This window comes from Vitis vinifera, chromosome 17 (assembly GCF_030704535.1).
Source record: "Vitis vinifera cultivar Pinot Noir 40024 chromosome 17, ASM3070453v1".
Lineage (NCBI taxonomy): Eukaryota > Viridiplantae > Streptophyta > Magnoliopsida > Vitales > Vitaceae > Vitis > Vitis vinifera.
Window position 1 is genome coordinate 3113792 of NC_081821.1, and position 27010 is coordinate 3140801.

At 37.0% G+C, this 27010-nt stretch overlaps 4 protein-coding genes across 4 annotated transcripts; 1 reads left to right on the top strand and 3 right to left on the bottom strand.

The window, feature by feature from the left end:
* Nucleotides 1-549: 549 nt before the first annotated feature.
* Nucleotides 550-7084, bottom strand: LOC100259544 (ATP synthase subunit beta, mitochondrial). Its single transcript, XM_002280788.4, has 9 exons — nucleotides 6407-7084; nucleotides 5643-5718; nucleotides 5129-5217; nucleotides 4867-4984; nucleotides 4671-4774; nucleotides 4381-4539; nucleotides 4061-4285; nucleotides 3656-3967; nucleotides 550-943 (listed from the first exon to the last, which is right to left on the bottom strand). Exons 1-9 carry the CDS (start codon nucleotides 6872-6874, stop codon nucleotides 830-832), a joined length of 1665 nt encoding a protein of 554 aa, XP_002280824.1. The 5' UTR covers nucleotides 6875-7084; the 3' UTR covers nucleotides 550-829.
* Nucleotides 7085-9321: 2237 nt separating this feature from the next.
* Nucleotides 9322-11637, top strand: LOC100252476 (uncharacterized). Its single transcript, XM_002277776.4, has 4 exons — nucleotides 9322-9710; nucleotides 10268-10450; nucleotides 10561-10620; nucleotides 11155-11637. Exons 1-4 carry the CDS (start codon nucleotides 9465-9467, stop codon nucleotides 11443-11445), a joined length of 780 nt encoding a protein of 259 aa, XP_002277812.1. The 5' UTR covers nucleotides 9322-9464; the 3' UTR covers nucleotides 11446-11637.
* An 859-nt stretch (nucleotides 11638-12496) lies between these two features.
* LOC100257608 (probable glutathione S-transferase) lies at nucleotides 12497-13894 on the bottom strand. The gene is made up of 2 exons (XM_010665352.3): nucleotides 13071-13894; nucleotides 12497-12986 (listed from the first exon to the last, which is right to left on the bottom strand). The coding sequence occupies exons 1-2, from the start codon at nucleotides 13377-13379 to the stop codon at nucleotides 12630-12632; spliced, it is 666 nt and encodes a 221-aa protein (XP_010663654.1). The 5' UTR covers nucleotides 13380-13894; the 3' UTR covers nucleotides 12497-12629.
* A 110-nt stretch (nucleotides 13895-14004) lies between these two features.
* Nucleotides 14005-15095, bottom strand: LOC100264717 (probable glutathione S-transferase). Its single transcript, XM_002280640.5, has 2 exons — nucleotides 14642-15095; nucleotides 14005-14569 (listed from the first exon to the last, which is right to left on the bottom strand). Exons 1-2 carry the CDS (start codon nucleotides 14951-14953, stop codon nucleotides 14204-14206), a joined length of 678 nt encoding a protein of 225 aa, XP_002280676.1. The 5' UTR covers nucleotides 14954-15095; the 3' UTR covers nucleotides 14005-14203.
* Nucleotides 15096-27010: the final 11915 nt, after the last annotated feature.

Genomic DNA, 27010 nt, shown 5'->3' on the forward strand with positions numbered 1-27010 from the left:
TTTGGTTATGATTCTTACTTTTTCTGTATGTTTGTTGGAGTGATGATGGCTGCAGGGAATAGTAAGGAGAAGTGGACTTTTCAAACATAACAGTACATCACATGTCCAGCCAGCCCAAGAGAAGGAAGAGGCAATAAAGAGATGGACGTTTCAGCATTGAGAGAATGGAGAGCCTACCTCCCACCACAACTACAATCATCTTGAAGCCCAAGTGATTACATGACATGTGAGAACAACTCTTTTGAGATGAAGTATAGGATCAACCCTTTTGAGTCCTACTGTAAGAAACTTAAAGAAGTGTTTTGTGTAATAGAGTTTGGGAAATCAGTTATTTGGTTTGCCGCGCTTTTATGCCAAACTGTGCATGGGGGTGCCTATTTGGGTTCCTCTGGCTTCATTCACAATGTGTCCTCAGTGTATAATCTGAAGGAGATCGTTGGCATAGAGAAATCAGGATATGGATAACAGGATCAGTTCATGGGAATTTTTTTCTATGTTCAAGATCAAGTTAAAATGAGAAGCATCCCTACTAAGGTTTCTTCAAAGTGGTTTAAACAAAATAAGGTTTTGGATTCAAACAAGCATATTAAATACACACAAGCATGTACCTTTCTTATTGCACAGAATGGAAAAGGGGCCGGGGAAAAGCATGCCCTAAACTCATGTTTCTTCCTACAACTAACAAAAAAGTAAAACTTCTAATGGAAAATCCAGATATCGTTTGATCTCAAAATTAAAAAGAAAAAATGCAGCTCTTGGGCATGTCGGTTCCAACTAAATTATTAGTTTTTCCAATTTTTATGAGAACAAGGGAGCAAACTGGGTTGAATTAAGCAGCTGACTCCTTGGCAATTTTCTCGGCCTTGGCAATAACTTCTTCAATTCCACCAACCATGTAGAAAGATTGCTCAGAAAGATCATCGTATTTTCCATCCAAGACACCCTGGTAAAGTGAGAAACACAACATAGCATCACATCAGATGAAATTTTAAAAGTTGAAGACAAAAATCATCATGCAATCAAAATTCTGTTAAAAGAGCAACATGCGAAGTTGAAACCATAAGTTTGCCTCCATGTAACAGGAGACCAGATGCAGTGAACCCCTCAGAGACCTAATTATATATCATCGAAATGTTGTTGAGGACTTCAAACCATTTCAAAAAGATTCGGCTTTTGATATTTATTTAACTAAAATTCACCTATATATATATATATATGTATGTATGTATACACATGCACGCACACACACATACCAATACTCTGACTTTACTTCCCAAACTAAAGAAAAATATCACCTTCTCTACAGGCACAATTCTGCTAGACTAGCCTCATGAGCATTTTGCTTTTACAGGCAAAGATAAATTTATTAAGAAGCAGCTAACAATAGAGGAGGTGCAACCCAACAGCAAAATGGAATATCTTCCATTTCTTTTTCAATAGCATGTAACGAAACAGAACCAATCTCGACCTTGGAAATGGAAATTTTGCATTTTGTTTTCTATATTTGTTAGAAAACACAGATCCCTTCTCCAGAAGGAATCATCACATAGAAACATATAATGGAACTGGAGTCATCACACCAAAAAATTAGGAAAACTTGTGTTTTGATGGGGCCATTTGGCAAATATATACTTTTTGGAACCCAGCTTTATGAAATCTGAAAACTAGCTTTTGATATGAAAAATTATATCTTTTTTATGCACTCTAAGCAGACTGCATTTTTTGTACTGAGATTGCCCCCTTTTTTTTTTTCCTCCCATACCCACCATCCGCCTCTCCCCTTCCTCCCCAGTGAAACCGGCCAGCCGGCGTCATCACCGGTTGCCACTCACACCTCTCTCCGGTCGGCAATCTCCCTCTCTCTCCCTTTCCCTTCCCTCTTTCCTTCCCTTTCGACATCACCAAGAGAGAAGAAGGTGGTGGCAATGGTGGAGAACCAAGGCCAGAGGGAAGAAAGCGCGGTTGGTTGCTATTAGCGGCGGCAACCAGCAATTCTCGTGGTCATTGACGGCAGTAGAAGCACTAGCTTAGGAAGAGACCCCTCTACCCAGAGTTGAGTCGCCCTCGCCCTCATCGGCCTCCCTCCCGCCCCTCCTCAACGTCTCTCCCTACGCTAGTAGTGCTTCCGCTGCCGCCATCATCAATGACCGCGAGAGTTGCTGGTTGACGCCGTCAATGGCAACCGGCCGTGCCTTCTTCCCTCCGACCCTGGTTCTCCACCATTGCCACCGCCTTCTTCTCTCTTGGTGATGTCGAAAGGGAAGGAAAGAGAGAAAAAGAGGGAAGGGAAAGAGAGAGAGGGGGAGATTGCCGACCGAAGAGAGGTGTGAGTGGTGGTCGGTGATGACGCAGACGGCTGGTTTCACTGGGGAGGAAGGAGAGGCGGATGGTGGGTACGGGAGGAAAAAAAAAAAAAAAAACAATCTTGGTACAAAAAATGCAGCCTGCTTAGAGTGCATAAAAAAGATATAATTTTTCACATTAAAAGCTGGTTTTCAGATTTCATAAAGTTGGGTTCCAAAAAGTATATATTTGTCAAATGGTCCCATCAAAACACAAGTTTCCCAAAAAAATATGAAAAACTAGAAACAATATTTCATGACAAATGGGAAAAATATAAAATGGCAAAGGTATTAAAAACAGATGAATTATTTCACATATCCAATCACAATCTCAGCAAAAGGAAAGGAAGTGATTTCTCAAAATGAAAAATAAAAATAAAAATGAAACTTGTTCTAAGTAAGATATAGACCCCAAAAAAAAACATAACAACAACAGTAAGTACCGCTACAACAATAACAAACAAGTCATTAATTTTCTAAATCCTCCGAAGTAGATTGATACAGACCTCTAATGCTCAAGCCCTAATCTGGCATCTTGAGAATGATATGGGAGCCACAATGAACTCTACCTCCACATGCACATGTCTGTTGGATTTACTCATCTATGTTCCAGAAATAATTCAAAAATGATTGGTATTTTCAGATTGGCATTGACAAGTTAATAACCATCTGTTTTGATTTTTGTTTCCAATAATTAATTTGGGTCTGTTTGGCAGTGCAATAAAAGTCAATCTAAAAATGTAATTAAATGATGGTCCTGATCAGTAATCGGTTAAAATTTCTTAGGCTAGACTGGAGAGGGTTTAATGCATATAACTAGGTGTGGTTAAGCAAGTAGCAGCCTGCACAGCATCAAACAATCTTGGTCTCTGAACATAATAAAAAATAAAATAGCATTCATGCATTTGGGTTTTTCTGGGTGTGACTAACAAGACATCTTCCCATGCTGCTATCTTATTATTGTCTTTTACTTTTTGTTCTATATTAATGTTTGTTAACCACTCCAAAAGTCTAAGCCTCCATCTTCACACTTATCTCTTCCACCAGCCATAGAGCCTGAGCACCAATTACAACTAATCTTTAGCGCCTACAAACATTATATTGACCTAACCACTTTCCATTGCAAATTTTTTCACACTTATCTTCCAAGACCAATCAGCATAACTTCTATTATAATTTTGGACTTTGGCACTGAAATACTATGATCCTAAAAAGAAAGTATATGTGTCTCTTCTATTATTCCCTTGTAATGCACACAAAAACCAGATATTATTAAGAAGTGAAGAAATATCATTCTTAAAAATGACACTCACTTGGAAACTGGTAATGCTCTCTTTTAGTTCTACGTATTTTCCAGGGGCTCCCGTGAACACTTCAGCAACATGGAAAGGCTGGCTCAAGAACCTTTGAATTTTACGAGCACGAGCAACAGTCAACTTGTCATCTTCACTAAGCTCATCCATTCCCAAAATGGCAATAATATCTTGAAGATTCTTATAGTTCTGGAGAACCTTCTGAACGCCACGAGCAGTGTTATAATGCTCTTCTCCTAAAATATGGGGGGAGAGCATGCGAGATGTGGAATCCAAGGGGTCAACAGCAGGATAAATACCAAGCTCAGAAATCTGGTTACAAGAAATCGACACTAGAGTTAAAATGCCAGAAAATGGAAAAATGTACCTATTGCTTCAGATAAAAAACAAGACTGGATTAAATACCTGACGAGACAACACTGTTGTGGCATCAAGATGGGCAAAAGTGGTTGCTGGAGCTGGATCTGTCAAGTCATCAGCAGGCACATAAATAGCTTGGACAGATGTGATGGAACCTTTCTTGGTTGTGGTAATACGCTCCTGAAGACCTCCAAGATCTGTAGCCAAGGTAGGCTGATAACCAACAGCAGATGGGATACGACCAAGCAAAGCAGACACCTCTGAGTTTGCCTGCAGAGCAGAAAGATTGAGCAGACCAGATTAACACATATAGTTGCAATATAAACAGTTTTCATTCAACTATGTTTTGCAAAAGAATAGCTTACTTGGGTAAAGCGGAAAATGTTATCAATAAAGAGGAGCACATCTTGCCCTTCAGCATCACGGAAGTGCTCAGCCACAGTAAGACCAGTAAGCCCAACACGAGCACGAGCACCAGGAGGCTCATTCATTTGACCGTACACAAGTGCACACTTGCTTTCACTCTGAAATAGAGGGGAATATAATCAAGAGTTATAATATATATATATAAACACATACACACATATAACTAGAACATTAAACGAACAAAACAAAACCAACGTAGGACAAGCACAGTAATTTCATGGGAATAGACCTGCTTCTCGCCAAGCTTAATGACACCACTTTCGATCATTTCTCTGTACAAATCATTCCCCTCACGAGTGCGTTCTCCCACACCAGCAAAGACAGAGAAACCACCTGAAGAAAGAGAGATATGAGATTCAATAGACCATACAAATCAATAAGAAATAACTAAGGCACTTTCAAAATAAATTTGAATGGGAACCAACCATGAGCTTTAGCAACATTGTTAATAAGTTCCATAATAAGAACAGTTTTCCCTACACCAGCACCACCAAAGAGCCCAATCTTTCCACCTCTTTGATATGGTGCAAGAAGATCGACAACCTGGAAAATATTGCAAGAAAAAAAGATATGATCAATGTCAATACTGAGATCGGATAATATTTAAAATCTGTAATACATGGGGTTAACCAATTAGACAAGCATACAGCTCTAAATAAACAAATTATGAAAAGAAAACCAACAAACCTTAATTCCAGTAACAAGAATCTGTTGTTCAGTAGCCTGATCAACAAAGGATGGAGCTTCTCGATGGATAGGCAGAAAGTGATCAGTTTCTGTTGAAATTAAATCAAACATCAATAAAAAAAATAAAACAAAGAAAGGGTGGCTGGCTATGTGTCCATGGGTGCATGTAGTGGAGAGAGAGAAACTCAATTTGTGGAATCCATAATTAAAATAAATTGTATTCAGGATGACATATTGCCGGTTGAAAACATGTTTTCTGGTTTTCTTTTTTTCTTTTTTTCCTTTTTGAAGTAAAAAATATCAGAAAAGAGACGTGCTTGAGTTTTAAAAATTAAAAAATAAAAATAAAAAGATTTTCTTGAAACTTAAAAATAAAAACGTAAAAGGGGCTTTGCATAGGAGAAAAAATAATGAAATGCTATCAAAAAGGTAAGAGATAATCTGAAAGTGCCTATTAATATAAAATAGTAAGAGGCTACACGGTAATATGTGGGAAGGATTTCTTGTTTCTTACTTATGTCACCCCTCTCATCAATAGGCTCTCCAATAACATTTATGATCCGTCCAAGGGTTGCCCTACCCACAGGAACCTAAAGCCCAAATACGTGAAAAGAGATCAGTGCCAAAGCACACAAAACAAGATAACTGAGAAACAATGCAAAATCACTAACATAAACACAAGTACATTGACTAACACTAAAAAAGCCTTCAGCACAATTAGTCAAATTATGGTAAAATAAGGTCTTTTTCAGTTACCATTTTGAATGTACTTCTGCTGCTCTTCTATGTGGCATTGATTTGATATTTGATTTTATAAGCAAGCAAAGCATTTCAAAAATCCAACATTCACTCTCCACAAGCAAAAGCACGGTGAAATCACTCTTTTCCTTTTTTGCGCCACAAACCAACTGAAGCAACACATCCTAAACAAAATGTTCGCACATTGCCATTCTAGGAAAAGACACCAATTTTCAGTAACATGGCCATGAACGCCAAACCAAACAGGACAAAGATTTACTTTTACATATATTCATACAATTTATCATACATCGCATGTGTGACCGTAAAAGCATACGGTACGCATTCAGCATTAGGGTACATTGTCAATATTGGGGAGTGAGACGAGCCAGACCACAAAGACCAACGAAATCGAAAACAAATCCAATCACAAGATCTAGAAAGTGATGAGATTGAGCATAGATCTAGAGAATTATCAAAATCCATAAATTTACATATTTTAACAGATGACGATTAGCACATTGAGATAAGAGAGCTCACAGTGATAGGAGAACCAGTGTTGAGGACTCTCTGTCCTCTGACAAGCCCTTCCGTACCGTCCATAGCGATCGTCCTCACCATGTTCTCTCCCAAATGCTGAGCGACCTCCAGAACCAACCGGATCGAATTGTCCAGAACCTCCAGTGCCGTCAAGATCGGAGGCAAACCTTCATCGAATCTAACATCCACGACGGCTCCGATCACCTGGCACACCTGCCCGATGGCTCCAGCGCCTGTGAACTCGTCTGTAATCTTGCCGCTGGGACCAGCCCCCTTGGCGGCAGAGGGAGTTGAGGCCGCAGGAGCGGCGGCGGAGGCGGAGCTGGCATAGTTAGCCGCGCGGGCGAGGAGGTGGCCGACAGGAGAAGGACGAGGGAGTGGAGATCTAGGGTTGGAGAGTACGGACCTGGAGATCGGACGGCGGACGGAGGTCCGGAGAAGAGATGAGAGAAGCTTTCGAGAAGCCATTGGTGTGAGCGTGTGCGAGAGACTCTGATCTAATGCAAATGGAGGGGTTTTAAGGGCCCGATCGCGTGAGCGTCTATGATGAGATGATACTGATGCAGCCACTAAAACGACGCCGCTTCATCAGTCTGGCAAAAGTTCGCAACTCTGTCCATTAGCTTAGATAGCCAGAAAGGAGGGCTGTGATGTGGCGGACGTGACAGCATTTTGTGAAGTGTGGTTGTGGAAATGGTCAACTCCGCTGAATAGTAGGTGGGACCCGAGGTCACAGCCATACGGGTGGCTGTGACGCTAGATGGAAGGAATTGAAACCAAGAACAAAAAGCGCCCCTTTTGTTTAGGGAAAGGCCAGTGGCAATGTGCCAACGACTTTCCTAATATTCTTTTTGGTGAATCACAGTTCACCCAAGAATAATAAATATTTAAAAAAGAAAAAGAAAAATCAGCATACTACTTCCCATCTTTCTTATAACTATTAGAGAATAGAGAATAAAAAATAAAAAAAATAAAAAGTTAATAGTCTAACCTCTACTATTCTAACAACCTAAACCATTATCAAGAGAAATTTTGAATTAAAAATATATTCAAAATAAAAAATAAAATTAAGTATTTGGTAAATCACCTTAATTTAATAATTTAATTTAAATCATTAAATAAATTATAAATATATTTAATAAAATAACTTAATAATATAAATTAAAGTCAAAAGCTAAACAATTAACCTATTCTTTAATTCATATATTTATTTTACCTTTTATTCTTATTTATCATAATTACCTTATTTGCCCTAATTATAATTTATAAAAATAAATGTGTTTGATGATTTAAAATAAGTTTTAAGTTAATTTTATTAAACGATTTTAATGCTTAAAATAAAAATCAATAAATAAGTTATAAGTTAATAACTTAAGTATAATTTATCTTAAAATATACTTAAATTATTAAGTAATAAGTATTAAATTTTACTAAACACTCCCTAATATTAAATATTTTTAAATTTATATTCCATGATTTTACATTCATACTTGTTTTCCTTTCCTTGTGTCTTCAATTTTTTTTAATTTCTCAATAAACTATTATCTTATTCTTTTTTTAACACTTAATTTCATTTTTTCTATTATTTTTCTAATATGATTTCTTTGTTAATTTTGTTTTTAATATATATTTTTTTTGAAGTAGTAATAATGTTTATGAATAAACTACTATCCCTAAACTTTCATCAAACTTCCTAATCATATGAAATGGTAATGTATTATTTGAATATAGAGATTATGATAAATGTATTTGGATAATCCAATGTCTAATCATCTCTTTTCTTTTAGTTACATATATTCATATCAACTTTGTAATTGTAAATAAATAAATATATATAAATATATATATATATATATATATATATATATATATATATAATAAAACTAACAAAATAATAAAAAGTTTCAAAACATATTAATTTTCAATTAAATAAAAAAAACCCTTTCCCTTTTTATTTCCCCAAATCACTCCTATATTAGGAAGCATAAACTTTCCTTAAATCACTATAAAATGGTAGGGTGCAAATTGAGTGAGTTGACCAAACTCAATTCAAACCTAATATAATATTTTGGTAGATTTGGATCCTTATTTTCAATACTTTAGATCAAGTTTGAATGATATTTTTTTTTAACTTGAACTCAATTTGAACTAAACTAAAGTCAAAGTTCACACAACTTGAGTCAAATTGAATCTGATATTTTTTTTATAATATTTATAATGCATATCTCTATATAATAATATTGATTTTATTTTTATATTTCTAATAAAAAATATCAAATTATATTATATCGTATATTATTTTTTATTGTTTAGAAAAATTTATAATTTTCTTTTTGTTGCTATATTGAAGCTGTCTTTTTTTACTATTTAAATTTTCATATAAATATATAGAAATTTCTTTAAAAGAATATTATAAGTAAAATTTGAATTATACAACTTTATCTACTCAAGTCTAGTTTAAAAAACCTAAATTCAACTTGAACTTAGAGAATGAAGTTAAGTTGAATACCTTGGGGAGTTGGGCTCAAATTAGCTATCAACCTGACCAACTCGTCTAAGTTGCAATCCTACAAAATCTATTTTAACACCATGTTTGGTTTTAAAAAATTGATGAAAAATGTAAGAGAAAAAATAAAAAATAAATTTAAAGGTAATATCTTATTTTTATATATTATTTTAAATTAATTGATTTTATTATAAATTTTTATGTAAAAATTAAATAATACAAAAACATGTAAAATTTTAATTTTTAAAATATTTTTTGTCTAGTAAAATCAAGGAAAATCTTTTTTCCATCATTTTTTTTAATTTTCTTAATATTTTTAGGAGGGAAAAAAAAGTATAAAATTGACTATGGTGTGAAATATTTCATTATAGGAAGGGTGATTAATTTAGATTTTCATTGGGTCAAAATAAGAGGGGGCGAAAAGAGAAGGGAATTTAGAAGATCTATGAATCTAATCCACTAGTTATTGGGTGACTGAAAAAAAATAAAAAGAAAAAGAAAAAAAACAAATGGCTTCTTGCCTGCCGCAGCAATGCAACAAGAACTGCAGCAATGGGTTCATCATCAGCTGCACCTTCCAATTTGCTCTCAACCTCCTTCACCTGTGTCACTTCCAACTCAACTCATACCTTCCTCAGACCCTCAAAACTCTCCTGCATAACCAAAACCACCCTTCCTCCCAAGATCTCACACACCTATCTTCCAAGATTTCACAGAGGAAAGACCAGAGCTGCCCTTGATGAAGACAACCAAACTATCACTACACCCATTGCCGTTCAGGAACAACAGCCCAGTGAAGTATGCTTTTTCATGCACCCATTTGATGATCTTCTCATGGTTTTCATTTTTGCTGTTTTTTGCCTTTTTAATTGAGAAGAATCCCTTGGTTTTGTTTCTTATTTTGCTGATAATTTGTGGGGAAATAAAAGAAACTCTGTGTTGATTGTTAGGTTTTTAATTGTTTGGCTTAGTTCAGGTGGGTTCTGGGATTTTGGGTGTCAGAACAATATAAGATAAAAGGCATAAAATTTTGCCATCTGTTCTGTTTTTGCAGTTTTCTCAGAAACCAAACAGAGGTAGTTGATTCAATTGCTCAAAGCTTTGTGCTTTTTCTGGACTATACTATTCTGTTTTTAGGCAATTTGAGTTGGTTACTATTCACGTGACTTAGGAATTTGAGGAGAATGTGGAAAGGCTGAAAAATGCTACAAAATTTTATTGTCTTGTTCTGTTTTGTGCACTTTCTCAGCAACCAAAAAGGATATTTTGCTTCAGTTATTGGAAACTACTTTCTTTGTGATAGATTGTGCTATTTTCTTTGTGATTAATTTGAGTTAGTTGTTCATGTTGCCAAGGAAGTTGAAGAAAGTGTGAAAGTGTTGAAAAATGCTGCCAAGACTAGACGGGTACCAAAAGAGGAGGTTCTGTCTGCTCTTTCTGTGATTGAGAAAGCAAACCTTGATCCCTCTGGGTTTCTCGATACCCTGGGTGGATCAAAGTCCCCAGGGAGGACTTGGATGCTTATTTTCACTGCTCAGGTTTAATTGATTATATTTCTTGTTTATTTTTCAGGTTCACTCTTCACTTGTATCTTCAAAGCTGATGCTTATTTATTTTTTTCTTTCCTATTTTTTTCCCTGAATTGTAGAAACAGTTAAAGGGTGGTAGCTACTTCCCTCTCACTGCTGTTCAGAGGTTTGATGCTGCTGTAAGCATTCTTATACCTTTTCTTCCTTTTCTGCCAATTCATTGTTACGAAATCGATATAGTAAAAGTAATTCATAAGGTGTTCACTGAATTAGCTCTGAGGAAGGAATTCTCTTTTCTAAAATAATAAAATTGTTTTAAGTTGTTGAACTAGGAAATCTTGGATATTTATTGGTTATGTTTCACTACTGAAAAAACTGGTGTCTTTCTCTTACTTTTGGTTTCTTTTTTTGGCCTTCATGTGAAATTATATGATTCGCAATCTGTAAAGAGATCTGAACCCATGTTCATTTCTGATGATTATATGATGGGTGTTTGTGTGCATCTTCCCCTAATGTCACCCCATTTATCTGTCTGCAAATTTTATATTTATTAAAGCACCATCTAGAAGTTGACCGTCCTTGTGCTTTCTGTTCTTTAATTTGCATGAATTTTCAATGGCTTTCCTTCATTAATCGAGGGACAAAGTATGAACAACTTTTGGTTTTCTCTTTGTCAACTTTAGAAACTGCTAACTCCTGGCTTGGATGGTCAGGGAAAGAGAATTGAGAATGGGGTATATCTTGGACCAATTGGGTGCTTAACATTTGAAGGCAGATTTTCATGGAAGAAGAGAATATTGGCATTCATTTTTGAGTGCATTCGGATCAAGGTTGGACCTTTTAACCCTTTAGAAATCAGTCTTGGCCAAAAAGATGACAGGGAGCCAGGCACAAAGGATCCTTTCTTCATCTGGTTTTACATTGATGAGGAAATAGCAGTTGCTCGAGGCAGAAGTGGGGGGACTGCATTTTGGTGCAGATGCAGCCGTGTCATGAGTTCTTGATTTCCTTCAAATTTCAGTTAAAGACTCATACATGGTATTCTCCTTGACAATAGAAATTGTTCATTTGTTTAGATTTGAAGCTATGTACACAAGGAATTTGGTATGTACTCTGTGTAAATTGTGTATTTGGCTAAGTGATATTTGTTTCAATGGAAATGCAAATCTTGGAAAGAAATGAAGCTTTTGGCATCATACCATGTGATATTCATTATGCTTAAAACTTGGAACACGACCTCAAAAATTGAAAACTGGAAGCTGCATTACCTTATTCTGGAAGTGTAAAATTTGTTATTAGAGGAAACTATAAGAACAAACTTCGAACCCGTAGGATTTGAAGTACCCAAACCAAGCCTTAATGAAAAACTCCAAGTTCTTTACCCTCCCTTTGCTGTTCATCCAGCTATGCTAAAAACAAAGACAGAAGGCTTTCTGTTGGAAGCTGCTTCATTGAATTATCTTGGCTTTGATTCATTAGTTTGACGATTACTTAATGGTCCATAAAGTAATTAGGTTTTGTTGGTCTGCATCGTTTGATAATTCTCGGCACATTTATATCCTCTCTGTGTCATTTTTGGTAATAGGCACTATATATTTTCTTTTAACAAAGAAAAGGATGAATTTCACATACCTGTCAAATGCTCCAAAAAGCTTTCCACCCATACAAGGCATTTTAATTCTGAAAATTTCAATTGTCTATGAATTTATATTGAGTTGCTCAGTTGTTTGAAGATCACTTATATTGAGTTGTTCAGTTGCTCAGTTGATTTAGAAGTAAAGATGAAGTAACTACAAGAACAATCCGCTTATGATAACTTTAATGAAGATCGACTATGAAGATATTAGTTAGTATGAACATCAGTACTTTTTGAATTTGAGACTTTATTTTTGTCTACCTAGCATATGTGTATCCCTGGTAGGGTGATGAAGTTGGTTATCAGTAGATAATACAGTACTTCAAAATATTCTATTTTGCCCCTGAAGCAAACAGACTAGTATAGAAGCCTGTGGCAGTGAAGCAGAATGTTAGTAGTCTATGATGCTGCTATCAGTGTTTATTTATTTTCCCAGAGGCTGTGATTGTTTTGGATTTTATTCCTTGAAAGACAGATACAGATAAACACCTACCCTCCATTTATTCCTGTAATATAAACTTAGGTCAAACTCAGAACCAGTAGAATCACTGATCATTTTCCAGTAGTAAGTCTGCTGTTTTGCCCTCCCTGAAAGTAGTTTATCAGCTCTTCCTTTGTTGGTATTCTTTCACTGATGATTGGAATGTTGATAAATTTCTGAGCCCATTCATAAAGGGATGGAAACTTCTCTTCATCCAGCAGCTTCATGCCTCCATGTTCTTCCAAGAATTCGATCCAGTTAGGCAGTGAACCCACCACCAGATCCAGCAAGCCCATCGTCTCTCCCCCAAAAAATTTCTTCCCTTCAATCTGCTTTTCTAGAAAACTCAGCGATTCTTGTGCAGACTCTATAGCTTTCTCTCGTTCATGTCCTTTGGCACAGCAAGCAGCCCAGGCACCGAGCACACACTGCATTCAAAAACTCTTTTTAAGTGCCTATTCCTGATGTTTGCCTGCATGGAAAATGGAAAGAGAAAAACAATGTTCAATTACCTTCTCATCAGTGAATCTTGCCCAGAATCGGATTTTGGCTCTTTCAGAAGGATCCTCGGGCAATAGAGGGTAGCCTTTCCATGCCTCATCTATGTACTCAAGGATGACAAGGGACTCGGCAATCGGTCTACCATCGTGCACAAGCACCGGGACCTTCTTGTGAACAGGGTTAGACTGGAGAAGCATGGGGCTCTTGTTTCTCAAGTCTTCTTCCAGGTACTCATATGCTACACCCTTGAGCTTCAGTGCCCATTCTACCCTGCAACAGAAAAAGCTTAGAGAAGCTCCAAGCACTTTCACTTCTCCCATTGTGAAGTTTATAAAGTTGAAATCAAACTTATGTTTTTTCTCTATTAAAAGCCTTGGATTGTGAATTTATAGACATGGGGTTGGAAAGTTCTCCATTTCGTTAAGAACAAGTTATTGTGTATGGCCTCATTGGTTAAGACTTTGTGTACTTCATTACTTGGCCACCAAGTGCCTCTGTAAGTTGAATTTTGCAGTTGAAAGTTCAGCTTTTCCAATTCGTATTTTCAAATTTGTAATTTTGTTGCTTGGGTCCTTACTGTCATGATCAAGTTTAAGCTGCTCAAATATTAAATTTGATTTAAGTACATGTTTGGAGTATTATAATTCAGAGTGTACAAGTTTTGTTTTCAACCTTTTCATTGCAGTCAGCTGTCCAATTGAACTATTTTGTTGTTAGTACAACAAATTTTTGGTAAATGAGTTTTAAAATCATGAAAACTCATTGGTCCAAGATGGATAATATTCTTTGGGAAGCAGTGAGTGGTTACAAATGATATCATAATCGGTCTTTTGCAATCCTATGAAAATATAACAGTAGGTAAAAAAGTCTAATGAAAAAGTTCACATAGAGAAGGACCAGGTTTTGGATCAACTTAAAAACCATTACCTTATGCCAGGAAGAATCTTTATAAGAAACAAAAATGTATTAAAATTGTAGCAGAATAAGCAGGATGTGAGGAATATCCTTCAAACCAGCAAAGCAGAGTCTACAAAAGAAAAAATGGACATAAAACCAATCCTTTTCAGGGCTTCTCCAGTCATCCTTTCCTGGTCTTCAAGAACCCTACAGACGTTACTCAAATGACTTCAAATAAAGCGAAAAATCATGGCTTATTGGCAGATAAGGAGCGCAAGGAGCTGAAGGTAGCATGGAAGTGGTTGACCAAGACATCTCTAGGTGGAATGCATTCTTTAATGAGTGGAATTTGGATGAAGTTCTCAGCCCATTCATGGAGTGATGGGAACTTCTCAGCATCAAGCATCTTCATGCCTCCAACTTCTTCTAAAACACTGAGCCAGTGAGGTATCCAACCCACTACCAGATCCAAGAACCCCATCTTCTCTCCTCCAAAAAACTTCTTCCCTTTTATCGCCTTCTCCAGAAATGCAAATGATTCTAGTGCTGACTCCATGGCCTTCTCCTTTTCTTCCCCTTCAGCCTTGAAAGCTTCCCATGCCCCAAACATACACTGGTTTCAAGAAGAAAGATTAAATTCCAAAAAAAAAAAAAAAAATCTCAAAAGGAAGTAGAGTTCTACTACCTTTTCATCAGCATACTTGGCCCAGAAACGAGCCATGGCTCTCTCATATGGATCTTCAGGCAGCAGAGGGTTGTCCTTCCATGTCTCGTCGATGTACTCAAGGATGACAAGTGACTCAGGAATAGGTTTATCACCGTGGACAAGCACTGGGACCTTCTTGTGGACAGGATTATACTTAAGAAGCATGGGGCTCTTGTTCCTTAGATCTTCTTTTATGTACTCATACTCCACCCCCTTGAGTTTAAGAGCCCACTCAACCCTGACGCAGAAACCGCTTTTGATAGATCCAATCACCTTCACTTCTTCTCCCATTCTGATAAAATCTGCAAAACCAAAACCCAACCAAGACTTCAAGTCTCTGATTTTGTCACCTTCATGGTCTTTTGAGTGCTTATATAAAGATGTGGTTTATTGGGTAGTTCTCTCCTTGTTTGGCAGCCAACTTGGACCATTGACTCGTCAAAGTTGTTTCCTGGAATATACAGAGCCTCTAAAGAAGAGTATTCGAAATATCCACTTTTGCGGCTCCAAATAACACGGCGTATAACACACTTGAGTTATTTAATAATTAAATGTTCGTATTTAATAATCAAATTAAATTAAATCTTATATAAATTTATATAATTAATATCTTATTTAATCTAATAATTATCTATTTATCAAACAAATTATGTAAATTGTTATAAATGTTATAATTATAGTAATGAATGTCACCACATTAATATTAATTAAGTATTATTTATGACTTCTATTAATACTCATTAATGGAAATCATTAATGTTATTTATGAGTTTCATTAATATTCATTAATGGGGATATTAATAGAAGCTGATCGCTCAGATTTTGTCGTTTGTTGGATCAAAACAAAATTTATAACCTAATTCACTCTTCTATAGCAATTTGTACCCGATCAAAAATATGGTTTTAGTACAAACTACTGTAGTATAGTGGTTTTTAGGTATCGTCCACAAGGATGGATTATTCTCGGTAATTAAGGCTTGAACGAGATGATAAGAAATGATGGTGATAAAATGAAATTTACTTGAAATTGCATGATAAAATCTCAAGATAGCAATGTATTCAAATTGAATTGAAAATGAAGTGAAAAAGAGAAGAAAATTAATAAGATGTGAGATTCTCGGAGTTAGGATTTTCTAGAGAGCAATTACCATGGTGAATAGGTGTTAAGATCTAATTTTCATCAAGTTAGATTGAAAACCTAAATTTTCATCTAAACCGATTTTTGATTTAGCTTTAGGTCTAGATCTAATTTCTCTTCAAATTAGGTAATCTAATCCAAGAGATCAATTTGAATCATAAATTCAATTTATCTTAAATTATCTTCCAATGATTCACACAATGCAACTATTCAATCTCATCAAATCTAGCATTAAGAATTTGATGAATCTACCTAATTTGCATTGTAGTAATCATCCAAGACAATTTGAAGAGAAAAATCCCTAAATTTCAATTAATCAATCAATTGAATCAAATTACCTTTGCAATTCAAGCTTAATTCTCTAATTCACCATAGATCTTGCCTCTAGATCCTCCCTCCTTCGAGAAAAACGAGATTTAGCCACTCATGCTTGGAGATTTGATCTCACAAGACATGTTTGGCTACCGAGAAAATAAGAGAAACTGAAGGAACGTGAAGAATTTTATAGAGAGAAGAAGTATGAAAAGTCTTACAATTAGAAAATGAATCAAAAGTTTTCAAATGAGTAAATCCCGTTTCTATTTATAGGCCAAGGTAAAAAGGACACTTGGCAACATTTTAGAGGTCTTCCGGATGCTTCTTCATCAAGGAATCTGGAGAGAATGCATTTTCGCACGAGCCCCTAGCAATCTCGCATGATGGTGCGAAGCGGAGAATCCATCAGCTTCAATTTCGTTCTTATGGAGCGTTTCGCATGACTGTGAGAAAATTTCGCATGGTCATGCGAAATCACTTCTTCACAATTTCCTTATGTGCTGCAGCCACACCCTCTCTGTTTCATTTCGCATGACTGTGCGAAAATTTCACATGGTCATGCGAAATCGAAAATCATGCTATTCCGGCTCCTCTTTACAATTTCTCTCATTTCTTCATGTTTAATCCATCTCCACCACCTTCAATTAAGCTCCAAAGCTTGGTCCAAGTGCATTTCCTCTTCCTCTTCATCTACATTATGTATCTTCCTCCATTCCATTTTCCATTTGTCACTCCATGCTTCAAAAATCACCTTAAAATATCTCCAAAACTCAACAAAGAACCATTAGTATCTCTTGCAAGGGTAGCAATGTATAACTTGGGCATATTAGGCATAATTACTACTCAAAAGGTGTGAAACTCATGAAAGTTAGTATCTAAAATATGTGGTTTTCGAGTAGTAATCAGAAGCCATTTGAAAAACCTATAAAAAGGGCTTTCCGTCTCTTGTAATAGACATCCCGAGAAAAAGAAAGAAAAGTTCTTCCCCTCATTCTCTCTCTCTTTCTTTCATTCTCTCAACTTTCTTCTATGATTTCTTCTTCCCTATTATATATCAAAGTAAGATATATTTCATTTCTATTACTTTGATTTGCATTGTATTTGTCCTTATTTTACAACACGTTATCAGCACAAATTGCTCTGAAGGTAATTCTCGTATCTTAAACTTGAAGTTATTTATATAGAATAAAATTTTACATATTTATATTATTGTTGATTTGTTTTGTTACATATTATTAAAAGTTATAAACAAATTATTTGATTTTGTTTATAATCAAAGTTAAACCAATGCTATCAAGTTATTATAACTAATTCTAATAATATTGTTTTGTTATATATATGAAGTTATTTGATAATGTCGAATATCACAAAACTCGAATTTGTGGCACTTGACATTTCGGGAAAGAACTATCTATCTTGGATCCTTGATGCTGAATTACATCTTGATGCAATGAACCTTGGAGCTACGATCAAATAAGGAAATCAAGCATCCCTGTAGGATCGCGCAAAAGCATTGATTTTCTTTCGCCATCACCTCTATGAAGGTTTAAAAAATGAGTATCTTACAGTAAATGACCCTTTTACTCTATGGAGTAATTTGAAGGAAAGATATGACCACCAGAAAACTGTGATTCTCCCAAAAGCTCGATATGATTGGATGCACCTAAGGTTGCAAGATTTTAAAACTGTTAGTGAATACAACTCTACACTTTTCAAAATCAGCTCTCAATTAAAGCCGTGTGGAGAAAAAAATCACAGAGGAAGACATGTTAGAGAAAACTTTTACTACGTTTGATGCCTCGAATGTGCTCCTGCAGCAGCAATATCGAGAGCGTAGATTTACAAAATATTCTGAATTAATATCATGTCTTCTTGTTGCTGAACAAAATAATGAGCTTTTGATGAGAAATCACCAGTCTCGTCCAACTGGATCTGAACCATTCCCTGAAGTGAATGCAATATCGTCCCAAACTCGTGGACGTGGACGAGGATGAGGACGTGGTCGTGGAAGAAATTCCCGATACCATGGTTCTTATAGTAATAATTCTCAAAAAATGAAAGTCTCATTGCACCACCAGAAGTGGAACAATACTGAGACAATACAAGAAAATGGGAAGCGTTTATAAGATAAACCTCCTAAGAACCATGAGAATAATTGTTATAGGTGTGGTATGAAGGGGCATTGGTCGCGTACCTGTTGTACACCCAAACATTTGGTCGACCTTTACCAAGCATCAATAAAAGCTAAAGGAAAAGAGATAGAGATGAACTTTACCGATGGTGATGGATTGGACCTAACCTACTATGACATTGATTTCTTTGGAGGTCTCAATGAAAAAATAGACCATTTGATAAACGATGAGAAAATTAACATTGATTGATGTTACTTTATATATGAAATAATATATTATTATGTCTTATATTTACATCTGATTTACTTTGTTATTTACATCATGCCTTGTTTTTTTTTGTTATATCTGAAATCCATGTGTTATTTGGTCTCAAGATGAATGAGGATGATGTATGTCTCGCAGACTGTGCGACCACACACACAATTCTTCGAGATAAAATATATTTCCTCGAATTGACATTAATAAAAGCTAATGTAAGTACCATATTTGGTATTACAAACTTAGTTGAAGGCTCTGGAAGAGCAAACATAACGTTGCCAAATGGAACTAGATTCCATATAAATGACGCGTTATATTCTAGCAAATCCAGAAGAAATTTGCTCAGTTTTAAAGATATCCGCAGAAATGGATATCATATTGAAACTATGAATGAAGATAATGTAGAATATATTTACATTACTTCCATTATATCTGGCCAGAAGCTTATAATGGAAAAACTCTCAGCTTTCTCCTCTGGGTTGTATCATACAACTATAAAGCCTATTGAATCATATGTTGTCGTGAACCAGAAGTTCAACGACCCAAAATTTTTTGTCCTTTGGCATGATAGGCTAGGTCACCCAGGGTCTTCAATGATGCGTCGAATAATTGAACACTCACATGGGCATCCACTAAAGAACCAGAAGATTCTTTCGCCCAATGAATACTCATGTGCTGCCTGCTCACAAGGTAAATTGATAATCAGACCATCTTTTACTAAAGTCATAAATGAGTCACCAATCTTTTTAGAAAGAATACATGGGGACATATGTGGGCCTGTCCATCCACCATGTGGTCCATTCCGTTATTTTATGATCTTAATAGATGCTTCTACTAGGTGGTCACATATTTGTCTCCTTTCTACACGTAACATAGCCTTTGCTAGACTCCTTGCACAAATAATCAGATTACGAGCACAATTTCCAGATTATCCAATTGAGACAATACGTCTTGATAATGCTGGCGAATTTACTTCTCAAACATTCATTGACTATTGCATGTCAGTAGGGATAAATATTGAGCATCCTGTTGCTCATACTCATACCCAAAATGGTTTAGCAAAATCCTTCATCAAACGTCTCCAATTAATAGCTCGACCATTACTAATGAAAACCAAATTACCTACTTTCGCCTGGGGACATGCTATTATGCATGCTGCAGCTTTAGTCTGTATTCGACCTACAACTTACCATGAATACTCCCATTCACAACTTGTGCTTGGAAAACAACCAAATATCTCTCACTTACGAATCTTTGGTTGTGCAGTATATGTACCAATTGCACCTACACAACGCACTAAAATGGGTCCCCAACGAAGACTTGGGGTTTATGTAGGTTTTGATTCTCCATCTATCATAAGATATCTTGAACATTTGACAGACGATGTTTTTACAGCTCGCTTTGCGGATTATCATTTTAATGAGAGTGTTTTCCCATCATTAGGGGGAAAAAAGTCGATTCCTGAAGAACGACAAGAAATTAGTTGGAAGACATCTACTATGACCCATCTTGATCCTCGTACAAATCAATGTGAACTAGAAGTTCAAAGGATCATTCATTTGCAAAATCTTGCAAATCAATTACCAGATGCATTCATTGATATAAAGAAAGTGACAAAGTCACATATCCCGGCTGCAAATACTCCATCACGGATTGATGTCCCTGTAGGACAGTTAACAAATGAATCTAAGATACGCCTGAAGCGTGGTAAACCTGTCAGCTCAAAGGATGTAACTCCTCGGAAGAGGAGAACCCAAGAAAAACTTAGCACTCTAGAAGAGACCATTAAAATGACTGATCAGTTTAAAATTGATAAATCTATAGCCCTAGAAGAGGCACAAATAATGCAGAAAGCCCCTGAAGAGGCACATATTGAACAAGAAACCCCCGAAGAGGCACATATTGAACAAGAAACCCCTAAAGAGGCACAGGTACCTGAAAATTGTGAGATCTCAGTAAGTTATGTACATACGGGAGAAAAATGAGATTGAAATAATATTATTATTAACAATATTTTTGCTTTCCAAGTGGCCTCTGAAGTCATAAGAAATGATGAAGATCCCGAACCACGAAATGTGGAAGAATGTCGACATAGAAATGATTGGCCAAAATGGAAAGAAGCTATACAGGCAGAGTTAACAAAACGAGAAGTTTTTGGACTTGTAGTCCAAACACTTGAAGATGTAAAGCCTGTTGGGTACAAATGGGTATTTGTACGAAAACGCAATGAAAATAATGAGATCATAAGATATAAAACGCGATTAGTAGCACAAGGTTTCTTGCAGAGACCTGGTATTGATTATGAGGAAACATATTCTCCCGTCATGGACGCAATCACATTTCGTTTCTTAATTAGTTTGACAGTCTCAGAAGGACTGGATATGCGTCTCATGGATATTATTACAACATATTTATACGGATCCATGGATAATGATATATACATGAAAATCACTAAAGGATTTAAATTGTCTGAAGCAAATAATACAACGCCTTATAGCATGTACTCAATCAAGTTACAACGATCATTGTATGGATTAAAACAATCTGGACGCATGTGGTACAATCGTCTTAGCGAATACTTGCTAAAAGAAGGGTATATGAATAACCCTATATGCCCATGCATCTTCATTAAGAAATCAGAAACCGGATTTGCAATTATTGCAGTGTATGTTGATGACTTCAATCTTGTTGGAACTCCTGAAAAGCTCACAAGAACAACAAATTACTTGAAAAAGGAATTTGAGATGAAAGATCTTGGAAAAACAAAATTTTGTCTCGGCTCGCAGATAGAGCATTTTCCAAATGGAGTTTTAGTACATCAATCAACATACATTAAGAAAGTTTTGAAGCGTTTTTATATGGATAAAACACATCCTTTAAGTTCTCCAGTGGTTGTCCGATCACTTGATGTGAAAAAGGATTTATTTCGTCCTTGCGAAAAGGATGAAGAGTTACTTGGTCCTGAAGTACCATATCTTAGTGTTATTGGTGCACTTATGTATCTTGCCAATTGTACATGTCCATACATCGCTTTTTCTGTTAATTTATTGGCAAGATATAGTTCCACTCCAACTCGAAGACATTGGAATGGTGTCAAACATATATTGCGTTATCTTCGTGGAACTACTGATATGGGTTTATTTTACTCAAGGGAATTAAAGCAACAATTGCTTGGATATGCAGATGCAGGATATCTTTCAGATCCACATAAAGGCAGGTCACAAACAGGGTATGTGTTTAATTACAATGGTACTGCTATTTCATGGGAATCTGTCAAACAAATAATGGTGACCACATCATCAAATCATTTAGAAATACTGGCAATTCATGAAGCAAGTCGTGAATGTATATGGTTAAGATTTATGATCCAGCATATTCGGGAATCATGTGGACTCTCCTTTATCAAAGGTAACCCGATAATATTATTTGAAGATAATACTGCATGCATTGCACAAATAACAGGGGGTTATATTAAAAGAGATAGAAATAAACACATTTCACCAAAATTATTTTATACACATGAACTCCAGAAGAGTGGTGAAATTGATGTGCAACAAATACACTCAAGTAATAATCTAGCAGATTTATTCACAAAATCATTGCCAACCTCAACATTCAAGAAGTTAATACACAGAATTGGAATGCGTTAACTCAAGGATATCGACATGAGGGGGAGTATGTTGGCGTGAGTTGTATAGTAAAAGGAAATTAGAGTAATTATAGAAAATGAGATTTCTTTCCTTCACAGGTTAGCTTAATTATAGGAGCAAAATCTGTATAGCTTAGAATAGAAAATATATTCTGATATATACTCGTAGGGTTGTGGTAATAGAATAAGAAAAATATTGAATAGAAAAAGAAGAACTTTTTGACATGGTATCAGAGCCTAACCCTGGTACCCACCTATCTTAAACATTGCATCTCTTACCTCGCCCACCATGTCGTCCGATGCAGAACCCCAGCTTGCTGTGTCTCAATCCGATTCCCTCTTCTCTGAAATCACGGCTAAGATGATTGAAGCTCTTACCAAAGTCCAACCACCAACTCTGACCACCGAACCCTCTACTGCTCTGATTGGCATCAAATTGGATGGAACCAACTATGCTCTCTGGTCCCAAGTTGTCGAGATGTATATCTCTGGCAAAGACAAGTTGGGATATATCAATGGTGATATACCACAACCACCTTCGACGGATCCAACATTTCGAAAATGGCGCACTGACAACGCCATTGTCAAAGGTTGGTTGATCAACTCCATGGATCCCTCTTTGATAGGGAATTTCATTCGGTTTCCTACAGCTAAGTTGGTGTGGGATTCCATTGCTACCACTTACTTTGATGGTAGTGACTCGTCTCAGGTCTATGATCTTCGACGTCGTGTGACGCAGCTTAAACAGACTGGAGGCTCCCTTGAGAAATACTACAATGACCTCCAAGGGTTGTGGCATGAGATTGACTTCCGCCGCCCTAATCCTATGGAGTGTGCAGTTGATATTCACAACTATAATCTTCTTCTTCAAGAAGACAGAGTGTATGTTTTCTTGGATGGCCTGGATGATCGACTAGATAAGATTCGGGGCGACGTGTTGCAGCTTCGTCCATTCCCTACTGTGGAGCAAGCGTATGCCCATGTCCGCCGCGAAGCTCTCCGTCAATCTGTTATGATCACTGGCAATGCAGATGCGGTTTATGGTGCTGTTCTCGCAACCAAAGGACTCAAACTTGGTTCCTCTATCCAACCTCCTACTATGCACAATGGCATGCCTAAGTCTCGTACATCTTCAGAGGGCTTGAAGTGCTCTCATTGTGGCAATTCGAAGCACACTCGTGACACCTGTTTTAAACTGCATGGGTATCCAGATTGGTGGAATGATCTTCGGGCTAAGAAGGGTCGTGACGCGGGCACTAAGGATGAAGACTCTGCTACAGCAGTTATGGCTACTGCCGAACCTTAACTCTCATTCATACCACAGATGACAATGCCGAACTCAGGTAACTGTGGTTATGCTTGTTATACTTCGACTAATGATGGTTACCGTGGTGCATGGCTATTGGATTCTGGCGCAACTGACCATATGACGTTTACTGCTATGGATTTCACCATGACTTCCCTACCACGACGTACCAATATCGCCAATGCTAATGGTGTTATCTCCTCTGTCACTGGCGCGGGCACTGTGACCTTATCCCCTAAGTTGCAGCTGCATAATACTTTGTTTGTTCCATCCTTATCTCATAAGCTTCTCTCCGTGAGCCAAGTGACCTCTGATCTGAACTGCATTGTGCTAATATATCCTACTTTCTGTCTTCTCTAGGACATTCTAACGAAGGAGATTATTGGGCGTGGTACTAAGAGGGGGGGACTCTACTATATGGAAGACCTGAGTGTGGGCCGAACACATCACACGCAACATACTCTTGATGTCAAAGAAAATGAACTTTGGCTTTGGCACCGTCGGTTAGGACATTCGTCCTTCACCTATATGAAACATTTGTTTCCGGATTTGTTTTCTCAGTTGAAAAATTTTGATTTTCAATGTGAAACTTGCATATTGGCCAAAAGTCATAGGGCTTCTTTTCCATTACATTTGAATAAAAAGGATACTCCATTTGCTTTGATCCACTCGGATGTGTGGGGACTTTCCCCAATTACTACTGTCAACGACTTCAAATGGTTTATGTTGTTTGTTGATGATTGTACCCGCATGACTTGGCTTTATTTGCTCAAACATAAAGATGAAGTATTAGGAGTTTTTAAATCATTTCATGCTATGGTGCAAACACAATTTTCTGCTAAGGTTCAGGTTCTTCGATCGGATAATGGTGGTGAATATGTCAATCACCAATTTCGTGAATACTTTCAACAACATGGTATTATTCATGAGACTTCATGCCCCCAAACGCCTCAACAAAATGGCATTGTTGAGAGAAAAAACAGACATGTTCTTGAAACCGCTCGTGCTCTCTTAGTTGGTGCCCATGCTCCTACTCGATTTTGGGCTGACGCCGTTACCACTGCAGTTCATTTGCTCAATTGACTGCCTTCTAAGGTGTTGGACTTCCAAACTCCCTTACAAGCCCTCTCGGGCTATACAGCTGTGCCTGCAATCTTGATGCTTCCTCCACGTGTATTTGGGTGCGTAGCATATGTCCATCTCCATAAAAACCAGCAGACTAAGTTAGACCCCTGTGCACGTTGCTGCTTATTTTTGGGCTATGCTTTTCACCAAAAAGGATATAGATGCTATGATCTCACTTCTGGTCGCATGTATATTACTATGGATGTCACCTTCGTGGAAATCGAAACATTTTTTCCACCCAATTCTCCTCTTCAGGGTGAGACTAGACAGGAAGAGCAGAATTGGACAAAATTAAATTGGCCGAGCGTATCTGAAATACATGTGGAACCGAGGCAACCAGAACACATTTCTCTAGCTACTGAACATCATGAAGATGATCACGAAGCACATGTTACTTCCCCCTCTACAGTACCCGAAAACCCAACTCCTGAGAATGATCCTGAGGTAAGCTCTTTTAACACAAATATCTTGGCACCTCCTATTGGTTATGTGTTACCTAACAGGCACAATCGTGGCAAGCCTCCAAGCCGCTACTCACCAGACATTGAAGGAAGAAGATCAAGATATCCTATCGCCAATTATGTGTCCACAAAGAAGTTGAATGAACCTCTCAAGACATTTGTGCATAACATTTCCGGGTGTCACGTTCCAACAAGGGTGGAGGAAGCCTTGGGAGACCCGAAGTGGACTCAGGCAATCAAAGATGAAATGGAGGCACTAATGAAGAACAAGACATGGAATCTAGTGCCATTACCGGAAGGAAAAAAAACAGTGGGGTGCAAGTGGGTGTTTTCCATTAAACACAAAGCTGACGGATCTATAGAAAGATACAAGGCAAGACTCGTGGCAAAAGGGTATACTCAAACATATGGTATAGACTATCAAGATACTTTCTCACCAGTAGCTAAATTAAATACTGTTAGAGTGTTGATATCTCTTGCAGCAAATTTAAATTGGCCACTGCATCAGTTTGATGTGAAAAATGCTTTCCTTCATGGCGGGCTTGAAGAAGAAGTTTATATGGACATCCCTCCAGGCTACTTAGTGACCACGGGAACTAATGAGGTGTGTAAGTTGCAACGAGCCTTGTATGGGTTAAAACAATCGCCATGAGCATGGTTCGGGCGATTCAGCCTGGCAATGAAGAAATATGGTTTCCAACAGAGCAATGCAGACCACACTTTGTTTCTAAAAAAACAGCAAGGAAAAGTCACAGCTCTTATTGTCTATGTCGATGATATGGTCATTACAGGAGATGATATTGAAGAAATCTCATGGCTCTAAGGGCAATTGGCTAGTGAATTCGAAATGAAGAATCTAGGTGGGCTCAAGTATTTCCTTGGGATAGAGGTTGCCAGATCAACCCAAGGCATATTTTTATCCCAAAGAAAATATGTTCTAGATTTATTATCTGAAGTTGGATTGTTGGAGTGCAAACTAGTGGATACCTCAATTGTCCAAAATCATAAACTTGGGATATATCCAAATTAGAAACCAACTGGCAAAGGAAGATATCAACAGTTAGTTGGCAAACTCATTTATCTCTCTCATACTCGTCCAGATATTGCGTATGCTGTGAGTGTAGTAAGTCAATTTATGCATTGTCCAAGTGAAGAACACATGGAGGCTGTAATTCGGATACTAAGGTACTTGAAGTCTTCTCCAGGAAAAGGGCTCATGTTTTCTAAGAATGATCATGTGAGAGTTGATGGCTATACAGACGCAGATTGGGCTGGGAACATCTCTGATAGGAAGTCGACATCAGGGTATTTCACATTTGTAGGTGGAAACCTTGTGACATGGAGAAGTAAGAAACAAAAGGTGGTGGCACTCTCTAGTGCAGAGGTAGAATTTCGTGGGATGGCCAAGGGTTTGTGTGAGCTTCTTTGGCTGAAAAGACTACTAACCGAGATCGGTTTTGCTCCCAAGTCTGAAATGAATCTCTTTTGTGACAATAAAGCAACTATAGACATTTCACACAATCCGGTTCAACACGATCGAACAAAGCATGTAGAGGTTGATCGACACTTCATCAAATATAACCTAGAGACTAATACAATCCGGTTTCCATTTGTCAAATCTGAGGACCAGCTTGCAGATATACTCACCAAAGCCGTGTCAAGCAAAGATTTCCACAACTCACTGATCAAGTTGTGCATGAAGGATCCGTATGCATCAACTTGAGGGGGAGTGTTGGCATGAGTTGTATAGTAAAAGGAAATTAGAGTAATTATAGAAAATGAGATTTCTTTCCTTCACAGGTTAGCTTAATTATAGGAGCAAAATCTGTATAGCTTAGAATAGAAAATATATTTTGATATATACTCGTAGGGTTGTGGTAACAGAATAAGAAAAATATTGAATAGAAAAAGAAGAACTTTTTGATAGAGTATGCTTGTAAAAGGGTGTTAGTGTACTGTACTCT